Below are 22,752 nucleotides of genomic sequence, written 5' to 3'. Positions count from 1 at the left end.
TATGTGGCAAGAAATTACAGTGTGACAGTACATAATTGGTTATCTTTGTTCAGACATGAAGAAAGGATACATTTTTATCATATGAAAGAGTATTACAAATTGTACCATGTTTTTTTCCCCACATTTGATTGATTGATTTTAACTTATTTTTGTGCTTATATCCAATTAAGGTTCAAGCACGCTGTCCTGGGCACACACCTCAGCTATCTGGGCTGCCTGTCCAGGACAGTGGGTTAGTTGTTAGTTTGTTAGTGGTTAGTGAGAGAGAAGAGGGTGTAGTGGCCTTAATGAGCCCTTAAGAACTCGCTCTGGGTTGGAGCCGGTACTGGGCTGCGAACCCTGTACCTACCAGCCTGTAATCCGATGGCTTAACCACTGCGCCACCGAGGCCGGTTCCCACATTTGGAACAATTTTTACACAATCTACTTGACTATCAATTAAATGTCTAAACTCTTCAGATATTAATTCAAGTTTTGATAACAAACATACACATTTGTTTTTACTTAAAGAAATAAAATGCAAGTAACCTGAAGAATAATTCCTGGGTAAAACAAAGCAAAATATTCAGTTGATCATAGGCGAGAGGAGTAAGCCACATGGAGTTCCCCATTCTTGCCATCACAGGATAAAGCTGACAACCTGTCATTAACCTGTTTTATTCTCTATATATAAACATTGAGGATAAATGGCAACAAGGTTTTGACCTTCTACCTTCTAATGTACTCTTGGGATTTACATAAGTAAAATATCACCAATAACAGCACACAATAAAGAAAATCCACTAAAATAAGGAATATTGTGTTATATGCATATAGTGTTTGTTTTGTTCAACGACACTGCTAGAGCACATTGATTAAGTAATCATCGGCTATTGGATGTCATTAAACATTTGGTAATTCTGACATATAGTCAGAGGAAATCAACTACATTTTTCCTAATAGAGCAAGGAATTTTTTCTATGGGCAAAAACGCTGACAATGTTAACTTTTGAAAAATACGATTCAGGAGTATTTCTCTCGAAAAAACCCCGTAATTTGTTTGATGTCACCAACACAATTAAAAAAACATTTAGGAGTTAATTACTCCTACATGTGATGCATTATGTCAACTTAGATTGCATTAAATTGAAGCATGGTATACCCGCTTTGCTTTGGCTATTCACATTTGTCTTTAAAGGCATACTGTCACAGATTTAAGAACCTTATTTCTCTAAAAATTGATAATACATGAAAATTACATTAATATTTGAAAACCAAATCTGGCTATCACATCACCTAAACTGAACCACAATGGAGTGAAATCCATGTCAACCCTGTTGACAATATTAGTTTTGGAATTATAGACCATTGCCATAATTCAATTTTTTTTTTTACGAAATATCATTAATAAGTGGAGTATGGTGGCTACGTAGATGGTTGAATAAACTACATTTAGGGACAAATCAAATTTATATATTTTTAGGTAATACTTTGTTAGGCTATTTAATAGGTCAGTACTCTGTGACAATATGCTTTTAACAATAAGTGCATTATTTTTTAAAAAGAATATTTTCTGCATGTCGCCAGAAACGTACAAAATCCATTATTAGTTTTTGTGTAGCATGCAGTTATTAATTTAGTAATCGCCTTTACAATATTTATCATTAGTAGTTATAGCTATTTAAATATTATTACTATATAAAACCGGAAACAAAATATGTTACTTTTTACATCTGTGTTTGTTTTATATAAGCATACATCAATGAGGCTGCATGAGAAACAATTGATCACTATATAGATCAGTTTCAGTATTTGTGTAAACATGTCTAAACACACACACCAAATCACCCAAGTCACCAATGTCGATGATTATGAAATAAAATGTAATTTTTACTGCTATAAATGTTAGAACAAAACGTGTATACCTTATTAAATATACTCTTCAAAAAAGAAACTCGACATTGGTAAAAATAATGGTATCGGATTATTTTTACACAATAAAAGGCATCATAACGACAATCAAGTAAGTCAGACCTTAACTTTTAAGGTGCGATGGTGCGATCGCACTCGTACAGTGCACGTAATTTCAATCTGGCGAGTGTGAAAAATAACGCACGTTATAATTTTGTATATTGATTGCCACTATTTACCTTATGTAGCTGATAGAAAGATCCGTTTAATAATACCAGAAAAAAAATGTTACGATAACGGCAGCGTCCATGCAAGATTTTAATATATGACTGGTACTTATCTTTGCTATATAAATCGGAAAACACAGGTTTAATAGACATCTTCGAAGACGTACCAATCCGGTCAAAACTTCTTTGCCTATTTACATGTAATTTATTATTAATTAGAAAGTCCACTTTTGTAAGGTAATAGATCACAACGTCTCATAAGTATAACTCATTTATATTGTTCATATAGTTATGACAAAAAGAGAAAAAGGATTGAATTAAATAGTGGCTTCTGTAGCTTACACAAATGAACTCGTTACGGAAATCAGCGAAGTTGGTAAAATTGTCTCGATTAGTTCATAACTGTTAGCCTACAAAGCTTACGTGAGGTCCCGAAAATGACAATAGTGTAATTTTATATATTTCTTTTTTTTTCTTTTCTTTTTTAAAAAAATGAAATTTAGACGGAATAATAAAAAGGGGGGAAAATTATAATAAGTATGTGGGAATAAGCCTAGGTATTTTTGTACGTTTATTATTTTTCATGTGCATGCATATGTTATTTATGTATGTATATAAGTACACACTATAGTAACAGTAATCAATGATCATTTCCGACTATTTAAAAAAAAATTCATTTGTTACAAAGTCACAGACCATGTGACTGGAACATGATTTGATGCACAGTACTCTGTGTCATACTGACCAATCAGAGCTATCGGGGTCAGATTATTTTTACTCTTGGAATTCTGCACGCACACGCTTGTCTACTTGACAACTTACTACGCATTGATGATGATGTCTAAAATTATGGGGTTTCTTTTATTATCTTTATTATGGCATCCCACGTTTGGAATAAAATCCTTTGTAATGACAGATTTTGTCAGAGTTTGTATATTTTTTTATCAACAACATTGGGGCCATTCGTAACTTGTAGCAGTAGGTCAAATGGCGTGTTACAAAATGTTGAGGGAGGGAGACCGGTTGCGTAATTGTTGAATTAAAAATAACACGTGAATGTCAATGTCCCAACCAACACTATCAAATAAAGTAATTGATGGCCTACGTTTCACGAGTTATTTAAAAAAAAAATGTTTTAATAATATGAGTCGGTAGTGCACACCTGAGATTCTTAGGTTGTAGTTCATGAACCACCTTCTTGGAACCAGTGGGTTTTTCCCATCCCAACTATCCTAATCATATTCGTTGCACATAATAATGAAATTCAAGACAAGTTGATTCCTATATATGTTTAGCTGCACGTTCATCAAACCATCTAACACTGAAAAGGTATATATACAGTGGAAACTGGCAAAACCGGATCACCACGGTACCTTTGAATATGTCCGGTTTCGACAGGATCCGGTTTTCAGAAGATTCACTTTTGTGAATTTTTTTAGAAACTCATAACACGTTAGAGTTACTTCCTTCAATTACATCGGAAAGATTCGGAACATCTCAGCCAATTTTGTTTACACCTTGAAAAGTGCCCGATGTATTCCGAGTAATAACTTTAATAGAATTTCCAGTAATAATTTAATATATATCTATCTATAAAAAAACACACAAACAACAAACATTTTAATGCAAATTTATTTTTAAAGCACAGATATGCATGATAGCTTCAGTGTCATCGTCAGTGTTTAATGAAAAATAACACCAATCAAGGTCTAATTAGCCGAAAGCCAGAATGTCTGGTCTGAGATCGCAATGTTGCGTAACGGGAGAAATAGGGTCATGCTATTTCCGGCCAAGTGGTGAGCTGAGTTTGTTGTTATTACGGTTTGTCAAGGTTATTTAACAAAGAAATTAAGCTTTTGTGGGAGGAAAATCGATCCAGTATCCGTAGTACACAGGATTCGGTTTTTAAAGGATTTTAAAGCACAGGCTATATACATGTAAATTCGGGACCAAACAATATGGCCGATGTAGACAGGAATCCGGGATAATCAGGGTCCGGTTTTGCCAGTTTCCACTGTATATATAATTGTGTGCATCAAATTATCTGAATAGTACATATTGTAATTAAAAAATCAAATTGTCTGCATCAGTGTATTCATGTCATAATTATATTTGTATAGTACTACTGCTGAAATTTTTTAATAAATTATATCTCCATTCCTGAAAGGGAAAAGAAGTCACACTACACTAATGAATCAAACAACATAAAATTAGAAGAAAACATTATTGGTATATTGGTTCATTTTTGCAACATAATATATGTCTCTGCATTTACATGTACCAATTACTTCAAAAATTAATAATGCTTGGTTTTCACTCGCCTTAGCATTTTCATGAGTGCAATTTTTCACTCGCCTAAGCATTTTGAGGTGTGCGATTTTTCACTCACCCTTGTTTTTCAAAAGGCAAGGACTGGTAAGTGAGCGAATGTTGATGCAAAAACATTAGAAAACATATCCAATTCGCATAAATGTAGTCATAGTCAACGTTTGTACTGAAACGCAAAAACGCAACCCTCAGAGAATCACTTGCATCATGAAGTTCTGTAACTTTGCATGCTGAATCTTCTGTTGGTGGTGCATAAAAGGCCACATCAGCAGTGATTCAAACAGACCACATCACATAACCACAGCGACACAAATCCCTGGACTACGCAGAATTTCTAACCAGACAGTTAGTAATCGGCTGAAGGAGACAGGAATTTTCCTTAGAAGACCAGTGCAATGTAACGTTTTGACCCCACGTCACTTAGCGGAGCGTCTGCAGTGGTGAAAGCAGAGGGTAAGATGGATACATGCCAGGTGGAGGACTGTTATGTTCTCAGAAGTGTCTTGTTTTCTCCTGTCATGTGCTGATGGACACACACGTGCCTATAGATGTCGAGGGGAACGTTATGCTCCAAACTGTGTGCAACAAGTCAAACCGTTTTGGTGGTTGCAGTGTCATGGTGTGAGCAGGAATGCATAATGGTGGTAGGACAGCTCTTGTGCATGTGGCAGGTGCACTGATGGGCATCAGATATCGAGACGAGATCCTGCAGCATCACGTCATTCCACACATGAACATCAACGGTGGAATGTTTCAGCATAACAACGACAGACCACATGTTGCACATGTTAGTTAGGAGTTTCTGCAGCATCACAACGTCCAGACATTACCTTGGCCTACCCGTTTGCCAAATTTAAATCCAATAGAACATCTCTGGGATGCACTGGATCAGCGTGTGTGCCCGAGTAATCCACCATCCCAGACATGTCCGCAATTTCTTATGGAACTGCAGCACGAGTGGCAGAACATTCCACAATGTGTTGTGCAATGTTCGATTGCTTCCATGCATCACCGTTGTCAAGCTGTCATCAGGGCAAGTGGTGGTCATAACCGATACTGACATTTTGCCCACCCCTATGTCACACATATGCCTGTGTACATGTTTCAGGTGGATTCCCAGAGATACTGTTTCGGACATGTACCGAGTAATCCCCTTCCCATGGCGTCTTGATCTTTGGTTGCTTGTATTATGTCTGCCAGTTTTTTTTTATTAAGTTTTGAAAATCAATGACAAGTTTCTTTTTTTGAAGAGTATATATGTAAAAGTAGCTTTTGATACATTTATTTTGGTGCAAGTTTTAACTCTAAAGAGAGACGTTGTAGCAGACACGTACAAGTACGTATTTGTTTTTAAGGTAAGGTAATAAACTCAACCAATTCTTTGAATATGTGTGCATGTGTGGATGTCTGAAAATGATATTATTACAATGGAATTATTGTGAATAGTGTTGCTTTACATTGTGCTAATATAAATTAGTTTCCTTTAGTTTGCTACAAATGTGCAAGAGTTGAAAGTATAAACCTGAAGTGTAAAGAAATAAAACTGAAAACTGAAACGCAAAAAACTTTGAATAATAATGTTATATATTAAACTTCTTGAAAATGTAAACATGCCAAATATGATTAAAATATCATATTCTTGCTAAATATATTGGGAAAACTTAACCTGTTATCATACATTAATACCACACAATGGACATTTTATTAAAAGTAACATATTTTGCTCTAAAAAGTATCCTTTCATTAAAATAACCATAATTGTTGTTGGTATATACATAGTATCTCACAATGTTCGATAAAGGACCTTCAATGTATACACAACTAAATGAACATAATTTGGAATAATTTCTGATAAGTACGTTTTTCAATTTTTTTTGTCAAAACTTAACAATATCAGCATTTTTGCCTATATGCACTTTCTGTACTCCGAAGATGCACATGTCTTCTCCCCATGGACCGGTAGGAATCTGACACAATGGAAGAATATGGTAAACCTTGGTTAGCCCATCCCCCATGTGATGCCTGGAACAGACCAATACCTGTGCTCTTAGTATTGACAGTGGTAATGGTGGCATCCATCAGTGTTGTGGAGGAAATATTAAGCCACGGAGTACATAAAGACTTGCAATTTTGTCCTCCAACAAATAAGTTCTGACAGGGTGGGTAAGCATAGCCACCAGGGGTGCAGGTGTTAGGTAACCTCCCACGCCATTCTTGTGTTAGTACCTGCAACAATATTGTGGGTGCATCCATCAGAACACTAAACCAAACAACCACCAGCTTTTTCTTACTAGTAAACTGTGAAGTGTTAGTTCAATTAAGTGGAAACAGTTTGTCAGTGAGCAGTGCATTAGACTGACTAGTGTTATCCTGACAAAAGCCTTGTCACCAACCAGTGCAAAACGTCGGAATGGTGCCAAAAAATAAATTGTTAAAGTCAAGTCCTGACCTGTTGATTCGTTGGACATCTCGTGATGTAGTCTGGAATTCGACAGACATCAGCGGCAAGGACGACCAGTATTGACCAGAGCTTGAGCTGTGACCACAGGACCCAGACGATGGAATCTCTCGACATCTTCGGTAGACACATCTCGCAGGTAGTAGTTCGCGAAGATCGAGTCACTGGCCCAATGACACCTTGTTAAAATGCTGGTAATAGGTGTATTGCAGTGCAGCGACATGGTGGTGGCTAAGGCATGAAGCTCAAATGGATTAGACACAGATGGTGGAGGTAATCCCTCTGCCCGGTAAGAGCACAGAATCGTGGACCAGATCCAGGTAGACACTGTGTTCTTAGTGAGGTCTTTCAAGTGGCTCTGGTTGCATGAGACGAACAGGCACTTTCGATGTTTGCGAAAAGACATAGTTCTCTCGATGTAATGCTTGAGGGCTCGAATAGGACATAATGATAAGTCCTCAACATCATGGGAACCCATAACGGAAGAGAGTGCTTGGACAGCATAGGTGCGAGACGCTTGATCCGGTAGCTGGTTCTTAGCCACAAAGTTCACCAGGAGGCCCAGTTAAACTGACGTGTTGTCTTGATGGACAAAGCCCTCAGAACCAGGTTCAAGTCCCATTTCGCTGACTGAAAACGTTGGACCTGATCATCATGTTTGAAACCCTTGATCATGGAGTGGATCTTAAGAACAGTAGCAAACTTGGTACCAGTGGTGGAGTCCCAACGGTTGCAATGACCAAAATGTAATCAGCAATAGTGGTGCCTTTGAATTTCAATGATGACCAGAGATAAAGCAGAAAGTCTGCCAATTTCTCGACATGAATAGTCTGAGGTTTCAGCTTTTGTCTGATGCACCATTGATGAAAACATAACCACCAGACATTGTATGCAGCAGCTGTGGATGCCCGGTGAGCTTTCAAAATCGCTGATGTGGTCTGAGAAAAGAAACCCTTCTTCATTTAAACCCTTGGAGATAATGTCCACACATGTAGTTGAAACAAGCCTGAATTTGGATGGTGTAGGAGGTGATCCCAATTTGATAGCGGTAAAGGATCTGGTTTCACAAGACGGATGAGGTCTGGATACCAGAGTCTGCCTGGCCACATCGGAGCAATGAGGAGTATGGGCAATGGAACTCCTGAAATCGTTGGAGTACTCATGGAAGCAGTACTGGTGGTACTGGTGGTTGTGGAAACACACAAGCGTCCAGACTGTCCCGACTGATGGCCAATGCGTCGAGATCTAGTGCGTCTGAATCCGGAACCGGTGAAACATACAATCTCAGCTGACAATTGAAGCGTGTCGCAAAAAGATCGACATTTGGTGTCTACAGCCTGTGAAACACCCATCAGAATGCTTCTGGGTTGAGCATCCACTCGGTGCTTTGTGGAGCAAACGTTCTTGACAACATTTCTGCCAGAACATTTGACACCCCTGGGATGTGACGTACTCTGAGTTGTAGCAGGATTGCATCCATCAGATAGAACAGTCGATAAGCGAGGTCGAGCAGGCTGCTGGAATGTGCTCTGCCCTGTCGATTGATGTATGCTACCATTAGAGTTGCATGGATCAATTGCTGAAGCCAATGACATAATGCATTGAACACTGCCAGAAGCTCTAACACGTTGATGTGGAAACTTGCTTCGACGGAAGACCACAGCCCCAATGTTGTCTGATTGTTGAGATGTGCTCCCTAACCTTCGAGTGAGGCATCTACAAACAGATGATTGGTCACTTGGAATGGCTGCAAAGAGTCTTCGTCTAAGACATTCAACGGAATCTGCCACCACTGGAGGCTGGGCCGAAGGTTGTCAGGAAGGCTGATCATCAGTCTGGGGTTGTCCAACGTGATGAATGGATTCAAGAAGACTTGGAGGCGACATAAGTGTAACCGACCTTGTAGAGTCAAGTCTTGCACTGATGTCAAAAGACCCAGCAGGTTCGGCCAGGACTGTGAAGACAGTAGATTGTATCTTGGTCCATCTGTCGGCAGTAACCTGAAGTAGTTCCAGATCGGTACGCAGTTGAATTCCAATAAACTGGAGATTCTGTGTTGGTTGCAACTGAGACTTTTCTAGGTCAACAATCCACCTAAGGTGATTCAAGAATTGACGTATGTAGGTGACATGTACTGCTAATTTTGTCTTGCTCTGGCACTTCATAAGGCAGTCGTCCAGGTAGGGGTAAAAGGATATGCCCTGATGATGGAGAAACCGTGACATCGGAGCTGTTATTCGGGTGAACAACCAATGAGCTATCGATATACCAAAAGACAGGACCATCCACTCGTAGTGCGTACCCTGCAGTACGAACCTGAGATACTTGTGGTAGGCAGGGTGGATGGGCACATGGAGGTAAGCATCCTTGATGTCCAGAGAGGCTAGCCAGTCGTTTGGCTGGATGACGGTTCTCACATCCTGGACCATGAACATCTTGAACTACAGAGGTGGTTCTAGATGATGCAGATTGAAGTATGCCAGGTTGTGAATCATGCAGAGGTCTCCGGAATCTTTCTTTGGGATAAGAAAGATTTTTGAATAAAACCCCGGAGTGATATGCTGCAATGGTATCTTCTGGACCGCTCCTTTCTCTAACAGTTTGTCTACTGTCTCTTGTAGAACCTGCACGTAAGATATGGAGTGGCAGTCTTCCCTTGGTGACTGGAGTAGCACTTTAATGATCGAAAGTCAGTGCATGGAGTAATTAACCCAAGAAGGTTCCCTGTATTAGTTAGATGGTATCTGTATTGTTGATAGTTTTAGAGAATTAGTATAGCCATTATTTCGCCACAAGTCCATAAAGGACAGGACTGCCAAAGATGGGACCCAGCTGCCAAAAACCGAAACGGGATATAAGCTGGAAGTCCTTTCTGTATAGGGACTTGGGTGGCAAGCACGTACAGAGAGGCGGTGGAAATGCTGTCAGCTGGGTGAACTTTATTAATCCAGTGGACATAGGTAACTATATTTTACTGCTCTGTAGTAACTTAAAGGTATTTTGTTGTGGCATTCAAGTATTACAACTGTGTTTTGCTTAGTGTGGTAATCTAAGTCAGACCGACGAAAGTAAACTGTAGGCGTCGCTTACCCAAAATATATATAGTGAGGTTTATAATATCTATAACTGGTAATCCTTGTCCCATGTCTTGGTAAACTGTAGGTTATTTGAATATTATTAGTGTGGGAAGGAAAGTTGGTAATCTAAGTCAGACCGACTAAAGTAAACTGTAGGCGTCTCTTACCCATAAGTTACGAATAGTTAAAATATCTATAACTGGTAATCCTAGTATCATGACCAGGTAAATTGTAGGTCCTCTGTATATTGGATGTAGAGAAGACTGAGGATAATAATTAATTATTCTAAGGTTGGGTGATGTGTTAACTGTGAGGGGTAACAATATCCCTAATTGCCAAGTGCTTAAGTTTACGTGTCGTGCTCTACCTAGAGGTGGTGTGACACCGGCTGTAACACTTACCTGGTATTATATAATACATATTTGAAACTAAACTTGTGTTGTTGTTTTTCTAGTGAATTTAACATTGGTTAATAGTAAATATATATATATACGATCTTGTTAACTGAATACCCCTAGAGCCAGCCACTCGGGTAGAAAACTACCCGATACAGGGAGATCTATATGTATAGGTTGGGATATTTGGAGAAATACTGTTACACCCATGGCAGGTTTCTGATTCTGTTGCCGGGGAACTGAGTGGTGGGAGCAGTTGCCGGTAATGGCATTAGAAGCTCCGTGACAGTTATGTAGTCAAGGGTGGTGTTGAAGACAATTGCAGCCGGTACTCGTTTCATAAAACCTCGGTTACAAACACGTCGTCGCAGAGGTGTTCCCAGTTTCTCCAATACCTCTGCAGTCCAGGGTTGGCCGACACCAAGCAGGCTTTCCTTGGGGTCGATTCCTGGATCCGGCAGGTTTTTGAGGAGTTGTGTTTCTTCAAAAGAGCTGCTGCTTGAAAGGTGCATTCTTCCACTTCTTAGCCTGAGTGGACTGTGGAAATGGAATTTTCTGTTTAGACGATTCAAGGGTGGAAATCAGCTGAAGAGCTTCAACCGTGGCAGTGGACAGCTGTGCCTTCTCGTTATCATTAACGATGTCTGAAATATTGCCCGCAAAGAGCTTCGAAGAAGACCAGGGTTGTGATAACAACGTCTTCTTATGTGACTCATCCAATGTAGACCATTTCAAACAGGAGTTGCGCCGCTGATGAGTGAGGATAGTCGACATGGACGTAATCATGGAAGTCATGAAGGCAATCATCTTTGCTGACTGTTGTAATATAGCGTAACCTTTTCCCCATCTTTCACTTGAGAGGCTAACACTGCCAAAAATACATCCAGATACAACAAAATGTATAGAAGTCGTCGCTGAGTAGTGTCCATGGACGCAACCATACATTCTGGAATCTCAACCATAGTTGGAGGTTTACAGAGTCTGGATAAGTCCACATCAAGGTCAGGCACCTTATCCTTGAAAGACATAATGAATACCAGATAAGAATGCGAGTACCATGGAGGAAAAGCCAATGGCGAAACGGTGTCTTTGAAGGCTACATTCAGCTCCGAATCAATGTCCGCAATCATTGTACCAACAGCTAATGATCGGAATATGACATCAACTGGTGCAGGATCAGTGGCTATCATCGGCACCGGTCCCTTCCGTGCTGGCGCAGGTGGATGTGGTAACAAAGGTAGCAGCTCATAAATGATAGCAAGACAACAACGGATACATGGGACTCGTCATCAGAATATCACATAACAATCTCGCACAGGCATGTCGATCACCGACACTGGAAGGCCATGAAGACCATGAATGGTCGTGACAGGACCTGGTAGAAGTCTGTGATGTTTGATTCTCCAAACTTCTTGAACGGTGACGTTGGCTGAAATGAGCCAAAGTCTGTGGGGATCGGCTGCGTTCCTGGCTTCGGTGATCTGTAGAGGTTCTGCTATGAGATCTAGAAGACGTTGACTTCCGAGTCAAGGCTAGTAAGTCCCCATGTACTGGCCTGGAAACCGTGTCACCCGTAGATGCGGAGGCCGTTGACACCATAGCTTGAGCCATAGCTGTAGCTGAAGCTGATACAGGAATCGTAGCATCAGCAGAAACTGTAGACGCTGGACCGGTACCCCTAGTGGCCGTCATCGATGCAATGGTCTCTTGTAACATATTAGGTAGCAGTCTTCAAAACTTCAGCAACCGACACAATGATAGACGACTGAAGAGGAGCTGAAGTTGAAACCATCTTAACTTTCTTGGCCTGCAGGGCAAGGGCCTTGAGGTATGCTGCAAGAGGCAGGAGGCAGCAAGACTCTAAGTCGCATGGTGATCTGCAGCTAGGACAGACGTCATGCGGATCTCCACCAACCATGAATTTCTTGCATTTGTTGCAAGAACGCACCACACGAGAAGAGCTGGTATCTGACATTTTTCAAGAATTGTAACGAAAAAGCAAATAAATAAGTTTGTACAATTCCGGTAAAAAAGAAGCCACCATTTTAAAAATAGCACACCGGCACACATGGAAAATTAAAAAATTTCACATAACACTTTAAAGAAAGTGATTACAGCTGAAATAATTGTACAATGATAAAGTAACAACATTGTAGAATGTCACAATAAACCAAGTAAAATAAACAGATGGCTCAGATTACGACAGTGAGAAAATAAGAACGTCCGAATCATAAGATGCGAAGGAAAAAGAAGGAAGTTACAGTCATGTGACCGGAACAGGAAGGGATGCGCTTTAGCATGGGTACTCTGGTGACACATTTATATTGGCAGAGAAACAGTTTATGTATGTAATGTTAACAATATAAAACTGCCAAGAAATTAGCCGGAAAAGGATCTACTGTTATGTGCAGTATAGACCGTGAAAAGTAGGTCATAGTGACCTAGTAATAGTATATGACACACCACCATCACAAGTTGTTCTTACACGTGAGGTATGATGATCCTGTATGCAAAATATAGTCTGGACAAGGATTTACTGTTATATGCAGTAGACCGTGAATAGTAGGTCACAGTGACCTAGTAATAGTATGTGACACACCGCCATCCATACCATAATACAACCCATCATAGATGGGTGTATAAAAAGCCTAGGGTCCACCAACCAGGAGACTTAAAACTGGCCCAAAATACTTACTGTAGATACAATTTACCAAATAAGTAGACTTTAAAACACTGTTTGACATAAAAATATATACATTTATAATTACAAACTTTTCTGCTTTTATACAATTTCCTCAATTCTGATTTGATGACGTTGAAGAAAAACTGAATGATAACCTTCAATAAACCTCAGAAAATGATGTCATTATGCCAGCTGGGACGTCATTACACAAAAACAGGTCATGGAAAGGACGCTAGAAAGTAGAAACTGATTTATGTTTATTTTAACCCATCCTTTGCACAAGGTCCTGTCTTTGTAATTATATGTATATAAAATCTTTTTGTCATTCTTAAAATGAATTTGTCGATGTACAACTGTCAAAAACTGCATAAAATTGCGTAGCGTATTGAAAGATTTAAAACAAAACACCTCTGAAGACTGATTTATGAATTGTGTGTAGCTTTAACTACCCTACGCGATATTATACAATTTGTGACTGTTATACATTGATAAATTTGCAAAAAATTTGGAAGAATTCTTATATAACAATTACACAATTGTCCGTTACATTGTACAATTTGGCAATTTTAGCAAATATCAATCTATATTTTTTCTCTAAAACTGAGTTTGTAACAGACGTTCATATGATACACTGCAGTATTTAAACTTTTTCCACATCATGTGATTTGCAAAATTTGCAAGTATATATATATATATATATATATATATATACTGAACAAAAAAAGAAACTTCCGATTTATACATATAGTATTTGTTGTGTTAAAGAATTCATTGTGTAATGAAATTATATAGGTAGTATTAGCCTAAAAAACAAATTGAGCTGTATTATCAGGATTCATGAATTTTATCGATTATTTTTGCACTGTTAATCGTTGACAACGTGAAATTCAATTTGCACGTGCATGCATGGTTCGACATGTCCCGTGTAGTATTCGGTCAATTTGTTTTAATTGTCTTACTGACATTGTTGTCAAGTGAACGAAAACGCTTCAAAATTTGTAAAAAAAATAAAGTTTCTTACATTGTAGCATTTTTAGTATGCCAAGAATAGCCAATAATTTACGCTAACGGGCGATTGGCATGCTTGATAGAAGACGTTGCAAGGCATGTTGGGAGTTCTAGTCGAGCGATACGAAATCTTCGCGTAAGATTTCAAACGACAGGAAGCACCAACGACTTGCCACGTCGTGGACATCCGCGTGTTAGAACGCGTGGTCAAGACCGCTATATCATGAACACGCATTTGAGCAATTCAAACTGCCACTGCTACTGCTGCTAACACACCTGGGCTTCATAATAACCGAATCAGTGGGCAAACTGTTCGTAATCGTCTGCGAGAGAACAGTTTACATGCACGACGTCCTTACGTCGGATGCGTTTTAACGCAACGTCATCGTCTAAATCGTCTTAATTGGGCACGCATACACACTCGTTGTAAGTAAGTAAGTATATATATCTTTTTCTTTTCTTTATTATGATCTTCCAATACTGCATCATGCAGCAACACACTTTGTATTCAGAATACAAAATTATAATCCATGCAAGTATTTCACACTGCAATACATTTTTACAAAGTTAATTATTATTTGCATGACACCCCTCTACGAAATAGGGTTTTGCAAAAGAAAATATAAGTGAAGGCTAATGACCAAATCAAAAACAGGATGGCAGTTTTTATGAGCAATGTCAACTAAATCTATCAACTACCAAAATATAAAAATATATAACTACATGTATAGTATGTGTGTGTATGTGTATATATATAGACACACACACATGACACACACATTCACACATACAAACACACATTGTATTTAAATATACATACTAAGCAAATTTCATCTTCAAAAGCTCCCAAAAGCATCTCTTCCCAGCGCTCTTTCAGTTCAGTTCCTTGCAACTCTAAGTTTATCACGTTGTCCCAAACCTAAACAAAATGAAAAAATATATGAATACAAAGGTTTTGAGATAATTCCTGTTTAAGAGAGGATACGGTCTTGAGGCCGGCCACGTGCCCGGGTTCTACTGTATATATATATATATATATATATATATATATACTGAGTCAAATTAAAAACTTCACAACCATTTCATCTTGGCTAATTAGCAAATATGACAGAAGAACGTGTTAAATAAGGTATTTTTTTTATTGTATGACATCCAAAGAAAGAATAGGAATAAATGTTCAGTAAAAACTCTGTTCAATGCGCCCACAGCATTCATCAAAACCACAGTCAAAATGGTAATTCACAAATCGCAGTGTGAATCTTGATTCATCGCTAAACACGACTCTATTCCATTCCCTCAAGTGGTGTTGTGCCCACAGTTGATGCTGACGTTGATGAAATTGGGTCAAAATGGGTCCAACATATGGGCGCTGTGCGTGGAGGCGAGCGGTTCGCAGGCAATTTCAGATCATTTGCGCGGACACCTGACGTCTGAAAAGTTCATTACTGGTTGCTGTAGCTGTCATGAAACGGTGGCGGAGGTGACGTAACACAATATGACGGTCATCTGCCTATGGTGTCACACGTGGTCTACCCGGTCAGGGGCGATCAGCTGTGGTGCCCGTTTGTTGTACTCGTGTCTGCTGATCATAAATTGCCCGTCGACTGCAACCCATCAGCTACTGACGTTCCCGTGTGCAGCATGCCGAAGGCACGTTCACGCTGCACATTTGTGAGGCATGGCATCATAACATGTCCTAACAAATATCGTTTTAATGTGGTTTTTCGTTGTGTCAGACTACTGTGAGCAAGTAACGAAGAAAACGTGTGCTATTGTAGTCACGTGACCAGTGGCACGTGCAAAACCACTTTTGCCTCAATGGTGCTGTGCATGTGCTATGGATTGTGACACGTGAGCTGTGATGGGCTTTAAATGGAGTGTAGACATTACCATTACAATATTTATTCCTGAAAAATACCTCCTTTCAACACTTATTGTGCATGTGCTATGGATTGGGACACGTGAGCTGTGATGGGCTTTAAATGGAGTGTAGACATTACCATTACAATATTTATTCTTGAAAAATACCTCCTTTCAACACTTATTGACTTTATTCAAATTTTAGATTGTGAAGTTTTTAATCTGACTCAGTATATTAGCTGTCACATGGGTAAATCTACAACTTAGAAAAAACAAATTGGGGGTGGGGGGGGGGGGGGGTGGGGGAGAGTAAATAACAGATAATAACCTTAAAAATCTAAATCTCAAGTATTTGGGTTCTATCTGAATTAATACAGCATTAATGATGTCACTTTTTCAACATCAAAGTATATAGACAATATCAAAATGAAATTTCAACATTATTACCTTATTCTAGGTTACTTCCAGACCAATTTCAATGAAATCAATTGATTTGGCATCGGTATTTTCTGTATTTTAAGTTATATATTCCGAATTTTCTTCTTCTTTTTTGTGATATATTTTGAATTTTATTTATTTAAAAAAATAAATCTACAGATCCCATACATGAATGTATGTACTAATTAAATGGGTTCCATGGGTGACAGATATGACATTTAGCGAACTACAACATTTCACACCCTTTATTTCAAATTCCTGTAACATTTCGCACCTCACACTATGAATCACTTTATTCAGATTCCTGTATAGTGCAGCTGCCTTGGCTAATTTTTTCATCGATGCCACCTCTGAAGACCATGGCAGCCATTTTTCAAAATGGCCACCAATCTCATTTTCTAACCCAAATTTACAATAAAAATTAATACCTCTCTGTTATATTGTGTTATATTTGAATATCCCCCACTTATTTTGAACATTATCAGTGTTCGAGATTAAAAATGTTGTGCAGTATCCCATTTGGATACAAACATTTTAAAATCTGGTATCCCACCTGAGAATTTAGTATCCCATATTCAAATATCAAGCAAAACCATTTTAATTTTAGTAAATAGAGAAAGACTGCATTGGTTGAAAACATTTTATGATGGCTACTTGTATTTCAGTGAGGAAATATTATTTTGGCTTAGCATTAGGTACGAGCTTGAAAATACTGTTACTTAACTTGGTAAATGATGAACCGGCCTCGGTGGCATCGTGGTTAGACCATTGTTCAACAGACTGGTAGGTACTGGGTTCGGATCCTAGTCGTGGCATGGGATTTTTAATCCAGATACAGACTCCAAACCCTGAGTGTGCTCCGCAAGGCTCAATGGGTAGGTGTAAACCAGTTGCACCGACCAGTGATCCATAACTGGTTCAACATAGGCCATGGTTTGTGCTATCCTGCCTGTGGGAAGCGCAAATAAAAGATCCCTTGCTGCTAATCGGAAAGAGTAGCCCATGAAGTGGTGACAGCGCGTTTCTCTCAAAATCTGTGTGGTCCTTAACCATATGTCTGATGCCATATAACCGTAAATAAAATGTGTTGAGTGCGTAGTTAAATAAAACATTTCTTTCTTTCTTTTTGTAAATGACGACTTTATTGTTTCAACGAAAAATAAAAATTACAAAACAAACCTATATGGTATCACAGCGGGATACTGGGTTCTTGAAATCTGGTATCCAAAATTAAAATCTGGTATCCCCGGGATATCAGGATACCCGTTAATCTCGAACACTGATTATATGTTGTGGTAACGTTCACATATTCACTTCTAGGAATTGGGGAAGAATTAAAACAATTTGTATGTTTAATGATAAGCCTTCTGCCTGGATTTTCCCCATGTTATTTTGTAATATTGTGCATTGACTTTTTTGGACATGGGTGTATAGCGGAAGAGACAGCTGGAGTGAATCTGTTAAAGGAGGGGACAATTAAGGCATTTGGCCTGGTATGCATATTCAACGATATATAATGCACATTATTGCTTAATATCAACAAGTATAATCTTATAGTTAATTAATAAAACGGTTAAATGTGACGGCTATTATATATAACGGGCGCAGCCAGTTTGTACCATCCTAGTGAATACGCCCTCTGGCGAGCTGGTGGTTACGTAATACCTAACGTGTCACGTCAGGAATTAGTCTCCGAACTGAAGAAACAAAACATACCTGATTTTTGCGGATGCATCGCAATGTTCTGTAATAATAGCCATCCCAGTAAGCCAGTAACAATTATATATTATTTTTCAATACAAAATAAACCACCATTGTCAAAGTGTTGAAATAACTGTATTGTGTTTTGTACATAAATTAACCCATGTACTGAAATAATAATCGGAGTGTTTTCTTGGTTAATTGGTATTTTCTTTCCATTGCCTGTACCTGTGGTTCCTGATTGGCAGGTGTATATTTAGAAGGTCCCCAGACACTGTGTCTAGACACACTAAAAAGACGTGCCTCTTTTATTAAGATCACAGGGTACTGTGTTATAATTGCATGGATACCTCTCTATTCGTAATGGACATTATCAGCTGCCCTGCGTTATTACTGTAAGTAATTATGTAAAACCCTTGCTTAAGTACTTTCCCATCTAAAATCACAAAGCTGACCAATTACGTGGTCCCAAAGAAAAGAAAAGTATCACTTGGGTATCGTGAGTGGTTGTTTTTGCTCAAAAGTACCCTACCAATAGGCCTAATAATATGCTTTTTTTTCTTTGGATTTTTTACAAAAGAAAAATACTATAACTTCATTTCGTTCTACTGGTGCAAATTGAAATATATTTAGTTAAATAGTTTATTATACAATCAAGTCATTTATGTTGTTTTACAAGTCAGGTTGATGAAAGTTTTGTCGTAAATTAGAGCGTTTGTTTACACTGTGTATAGAGGAGATGGACAGAGCTGACGTCACTTCGCCCCAAGCTATACCACCGGACGTCACACAAACGAAACAAAATGGCTGCCCCCAGTTAGCAGGAATAATCATGGTTTTTTATTAACTCTAAAATTACACGTTTTTCATTTGTTAAAGTGTCAGTATGTGTTGGTGGTCCGGGTATGCATCTTTCCAACACATAAGGCTCTTGTTTGAGTTGACCCTACCTTTAATGAACCACCTGTTCAGACCGGTACTACATCTTTCCAACACATAAGGCTCTTGTTTGAGTTGACCCTACCTTTAATGAACCACCTGTTCAGACCGGTACTACAGCCAGATGCGGTCATATAGCAAGAAACTGAGACAGAAATGTTCTTTGGAGTGAAAATAAATGCTTATATAATGTATGTTCACAATGGTGTGTGTTGTTAGTGCCAACGAGAACCCGTTCTATTGGCAATCTTTATTTGAAGTTGGGCAATTTAACATGGATTTCAATGGCAGATGATATCTGTGTAGTGCAGGGGTGGGAAAAAATAAAATTGTCAATCGGTCCCACTTGATGTCGTCATTACCGGGGGGGGGGGGGGGGGGGGGGGGGGGGGGTTAAAAAAACAAATACATTTAAAAAACGATATTTGCCAAATAGTTTTTAAAAAAATCATAGTATTATTTGTATAGTTTTATCTTAAATCATGAATGCGAAACGATAAACATGAAAACATAAAAAAATTAAAAATTAATCACATATGATCAGTGAAAACCCCCACAAATTGTATATATTTTACATAATAGAATAAATAATATAAAAAAGGAATAAAAGTTATGAATTTTAATTCCCATATATGTATAAAAAGTACGAGTATTCAGTACTGTATCTTGGAAATTAATAAAAGATGGCACCGTTGAAGCGTTTGACAGCCTGAGCTAGCACATGTTTAGACAGAGAGTAATAACGTCACCAATGATTGGATGAAATTTGACCTCTACTGGCTCTTGAGATAACAGTACATGTAGCTGTTCTGCTTACTCCCACTTGTTAAAAAAAAGGTGGAAACTTTTGTTAATTTTAAAATCCTTTATAATTATTGGATACACTACATTGAACAGTCAACAATAAATACATTTATAGATTATTTCATTATATTTTATGCTGTTTTAAGCAGTTTGTATTGCACAAAAGTGTCTTGTTTCAGACTAGAACACTCGACCCGACAGAGCTCCGTACACAGGTGTTGACAGGTGTTGATTGTAACCAGTTGCAAATTCTGGGTCCTTTGTTTTAATTGGAGTGTAATACCTTGATGGCTTTCTAAACCAAGAATGGTGCTATCGTTAATATCGCCAGCGCCACTGGCCAATCCGGCACTCCAACAGGCGGGAGGCCCATTCCGGTCAGTCCAGATTTCCATGGGGGGGGCGTTCCGGGGGGGGGAGGCCTCCTAACAGGCATCCCTATCGGTCAAAATCCCCAAAGCCCTATCACACCCAAATAAGCACCCTACCACGGCGTCCCCCCCCCCATCCCGCCCCCCCCCAGGTTATCCATACAACACGGGTGGGCCATAATTAGATGAGATGAATGGTATGATATGATGATATATGATGAAAAGCCCGCGAGCCGCCGTCTGGTGTGGTGGTGAAACGTATATGCCGTCGTTGTTGATGTTAGTTGGCTGGTAAGTTGATCCGGTTCATGGAGTGAGGTGTCCTCGCCGTTCTCCCCAAGCATTCGTGAGCTCTACACCCGAGGGGGTGCGTCACCTATACGGATGACAGATGACATTGCTATATAATCCTCGGTGTCACCCAAGAAACCACTTATTCGTTAAGTGGGTGGCTCCGAGTACCGGTCAGGTTTTTTTGTTTGTATATATACAATACCTGTTTGATTAAAAAAAACCGGGTACATGTAAGTTAAAACCGGGTACATGTAAGTTAAAACCGGGTACATGTAAGTTAAAACCGGGTACATGTAAGTTAAAATAGTATTAAATTAAAATGCTAAAAGGAAGATTTTAACAACTAATTACTACATTTATTATAACAATTAATTAAAAGTATAATCAATATACCATAAATATTTAAAAACTAAAACACATTCACACCCAGCCATATATTCCGCCTGAGGCAGGCGGCACAGACACTGCCAGGTGTATGCGCCGCCAAGCCACGGCGAAAAAACAAACATTCACGCAACCACTCTCACACTAGGTTCAGAAAAAGATTTTTTGGCCGGCTAAAAGCACGGACCAAATAGAAGACATTTATAACGGGACCGGGTTCTAATTGGTCAGAACCCGATCCCAGACAGCCAATAGCCCCAGCACCCAGTTAATATTCATTTAAGTAAAGATAACAGTAAAGGATAGACGTACTAGCAGAGGCCAGCAAGAAAAGGAAAAGAGTGGGGAGAAAAATTCCATATAATTAAGATGGATGAAAAAATAAGATGAGCCGCGCAAGGCGATGTCCCAAGGCAACCCACGGCAAGACCCGGCTCTCCGGATATCACCGAATGGCGCCTCGGGAGCGCTCGTGAGCGGCATTCGTTAATTAAGACGGAAGAAGGAATACACAGTGTGTGTTAGAAGTGAACCGGATCGATATTCGACACTCAGTATGGAATGGTGCGTTGCGATTGGCTGAAACTCAATCCCTAGTCGGAGCCGTTTGAGATAAAAAAAGAAGCCAGTGTTAAAGGAACAACAGGCGGATAATAAGCAGCTGCGATTGGCTGGATTTCAATTCCTTCTCTGGAAAAAAAAAGAAAGAGAGGAATGTGGATGTTACAACTCTCCAGTCAACCGCCAACAAGTGAATGAGAGAATAGTGTGTATAGGCTGTTCGGTGTTTCTAAAATGGATTAAAAAGAAAAAAAGTTTATTAATATAATTAATTAAAAAAGAATTAAACATTTATCATTAAAAAGGAGTTAAAAAATATTATGAGAATAGTTATTCGGTTTGTCCACGGGAGGGTAAGGCCAAGGCCGTTACCACCCTGGACAGAGTTTGCCACCAGCCACCTGTCCGCCGCTGTAAGGTGAGTGTTAAAATTTAGCAGGCTCCTGATCGAGTGTAACAATAGAGTCCTCGGACTGTTCTTGACTATTTATTTAATTACAGTTTTATGTGCCAGCTACTTATTATATAGTTATTTTAGTGTCATTTACAAAAGTTAAAATAGCCCGTTCCGCCTCCTGTTTGAGAGCGGGGGGCGGGTTAAATATTTTAACAGGGTTAAATTTGATTTTAAGGTTATCTATTATTGTTTTAAGAATGTTTCTTTCGTTACTATATTTATTACAGTAAAAAATGTAATGTCTTATGTTATCTATTTTTTTACAAGTAACACAGAGTGCTGTGTTACTTTTTTTCATTTTAAATTGAGTATCGTTCAGACCGAAAACAACCCCAAGGCGCAGTTTAGTAATAATTTTTTCGGCTTTAACATTAGAATAAGTGGGTCTTTTCGAATTAACTTTAGGTTTGATTAAATAATGCCATAGTCTTGTTTTATTATTCCATTCGGTTTGCCAAAACTTGAGAAAAATTTTATGAGCTATGGCCATGGTTTCATTGAGGTTAATATTAATATTAATTTCAATTTTATCAATATCTAAAGCTTTTTTAGCTAATAGATCAGCGTTTTCATTGCCAGAGATGCCGACATGAGCAGGGACCCATTCCAAAGTTATAAGTAACCCTTTACTATTATTAAAATTAATCATATTTATAATTTGCTTAATTAAGTAAGAACTCTTGAATTTAAGATTCTGGAGAGCTTGTAGTGAGCTCAGGGAGTCAGATAATATAAGAAATTTTTTGGGGGTCGGGTAATTAGTAGCATTAGTAAGAATCCACTTAAGCGCAGAGTAAATGGCCATCAGTTCAGTAGTAAATACAGAAACGTGGTCTGTCACTCTGGCGTGGTGGGAGCTAGAAATGTTAGGCAAGTT

The 22,752-nt window shown here is 38.8% G+C and overlaps 1 protein-coding gene across 1 annotated transcript in view; it reads right to left on the bottom strand.

The window, feature by feature from the left end:
- LOC121372382 (E3 ubiquitin-protein ligase rnf213-alpha-like) overlaps positions 1-22,752 on the bottom strand; it is a 196,219-nt gene that overhangs the window by 163,798 nt on the left and 9,669 nt on the right. The window contains exon 3 of the mRNA XM_041498686.1: positions 14,887-14,985. Within this exon, the coding sequence (XP_041354620.1) occupies positions 14,887-14,985 (99 nt within the window). The remainder of the gene's footprint in view (positions 1-14,886; positions 14,986-22,752) is intronic.

Source organism: Gigantopelta aegis, chromosome 4 (assembly GCF_016097555.1).
Source record: "Gigantopelta aegis isolate Gae_Host chromosome 4, Gae_host_genome, whole genome shotgun sequence".
Taxonomy (NCBI): Eukaryota; Metazoa; Mollusca; class Gastropoda; order Neomphalida; family Peltospiridae; genus Gigantopelta; species Gigantopelta aegis.
This window is presented reverse-complemented; position numbering and strand designations above follow the sequence as displayed.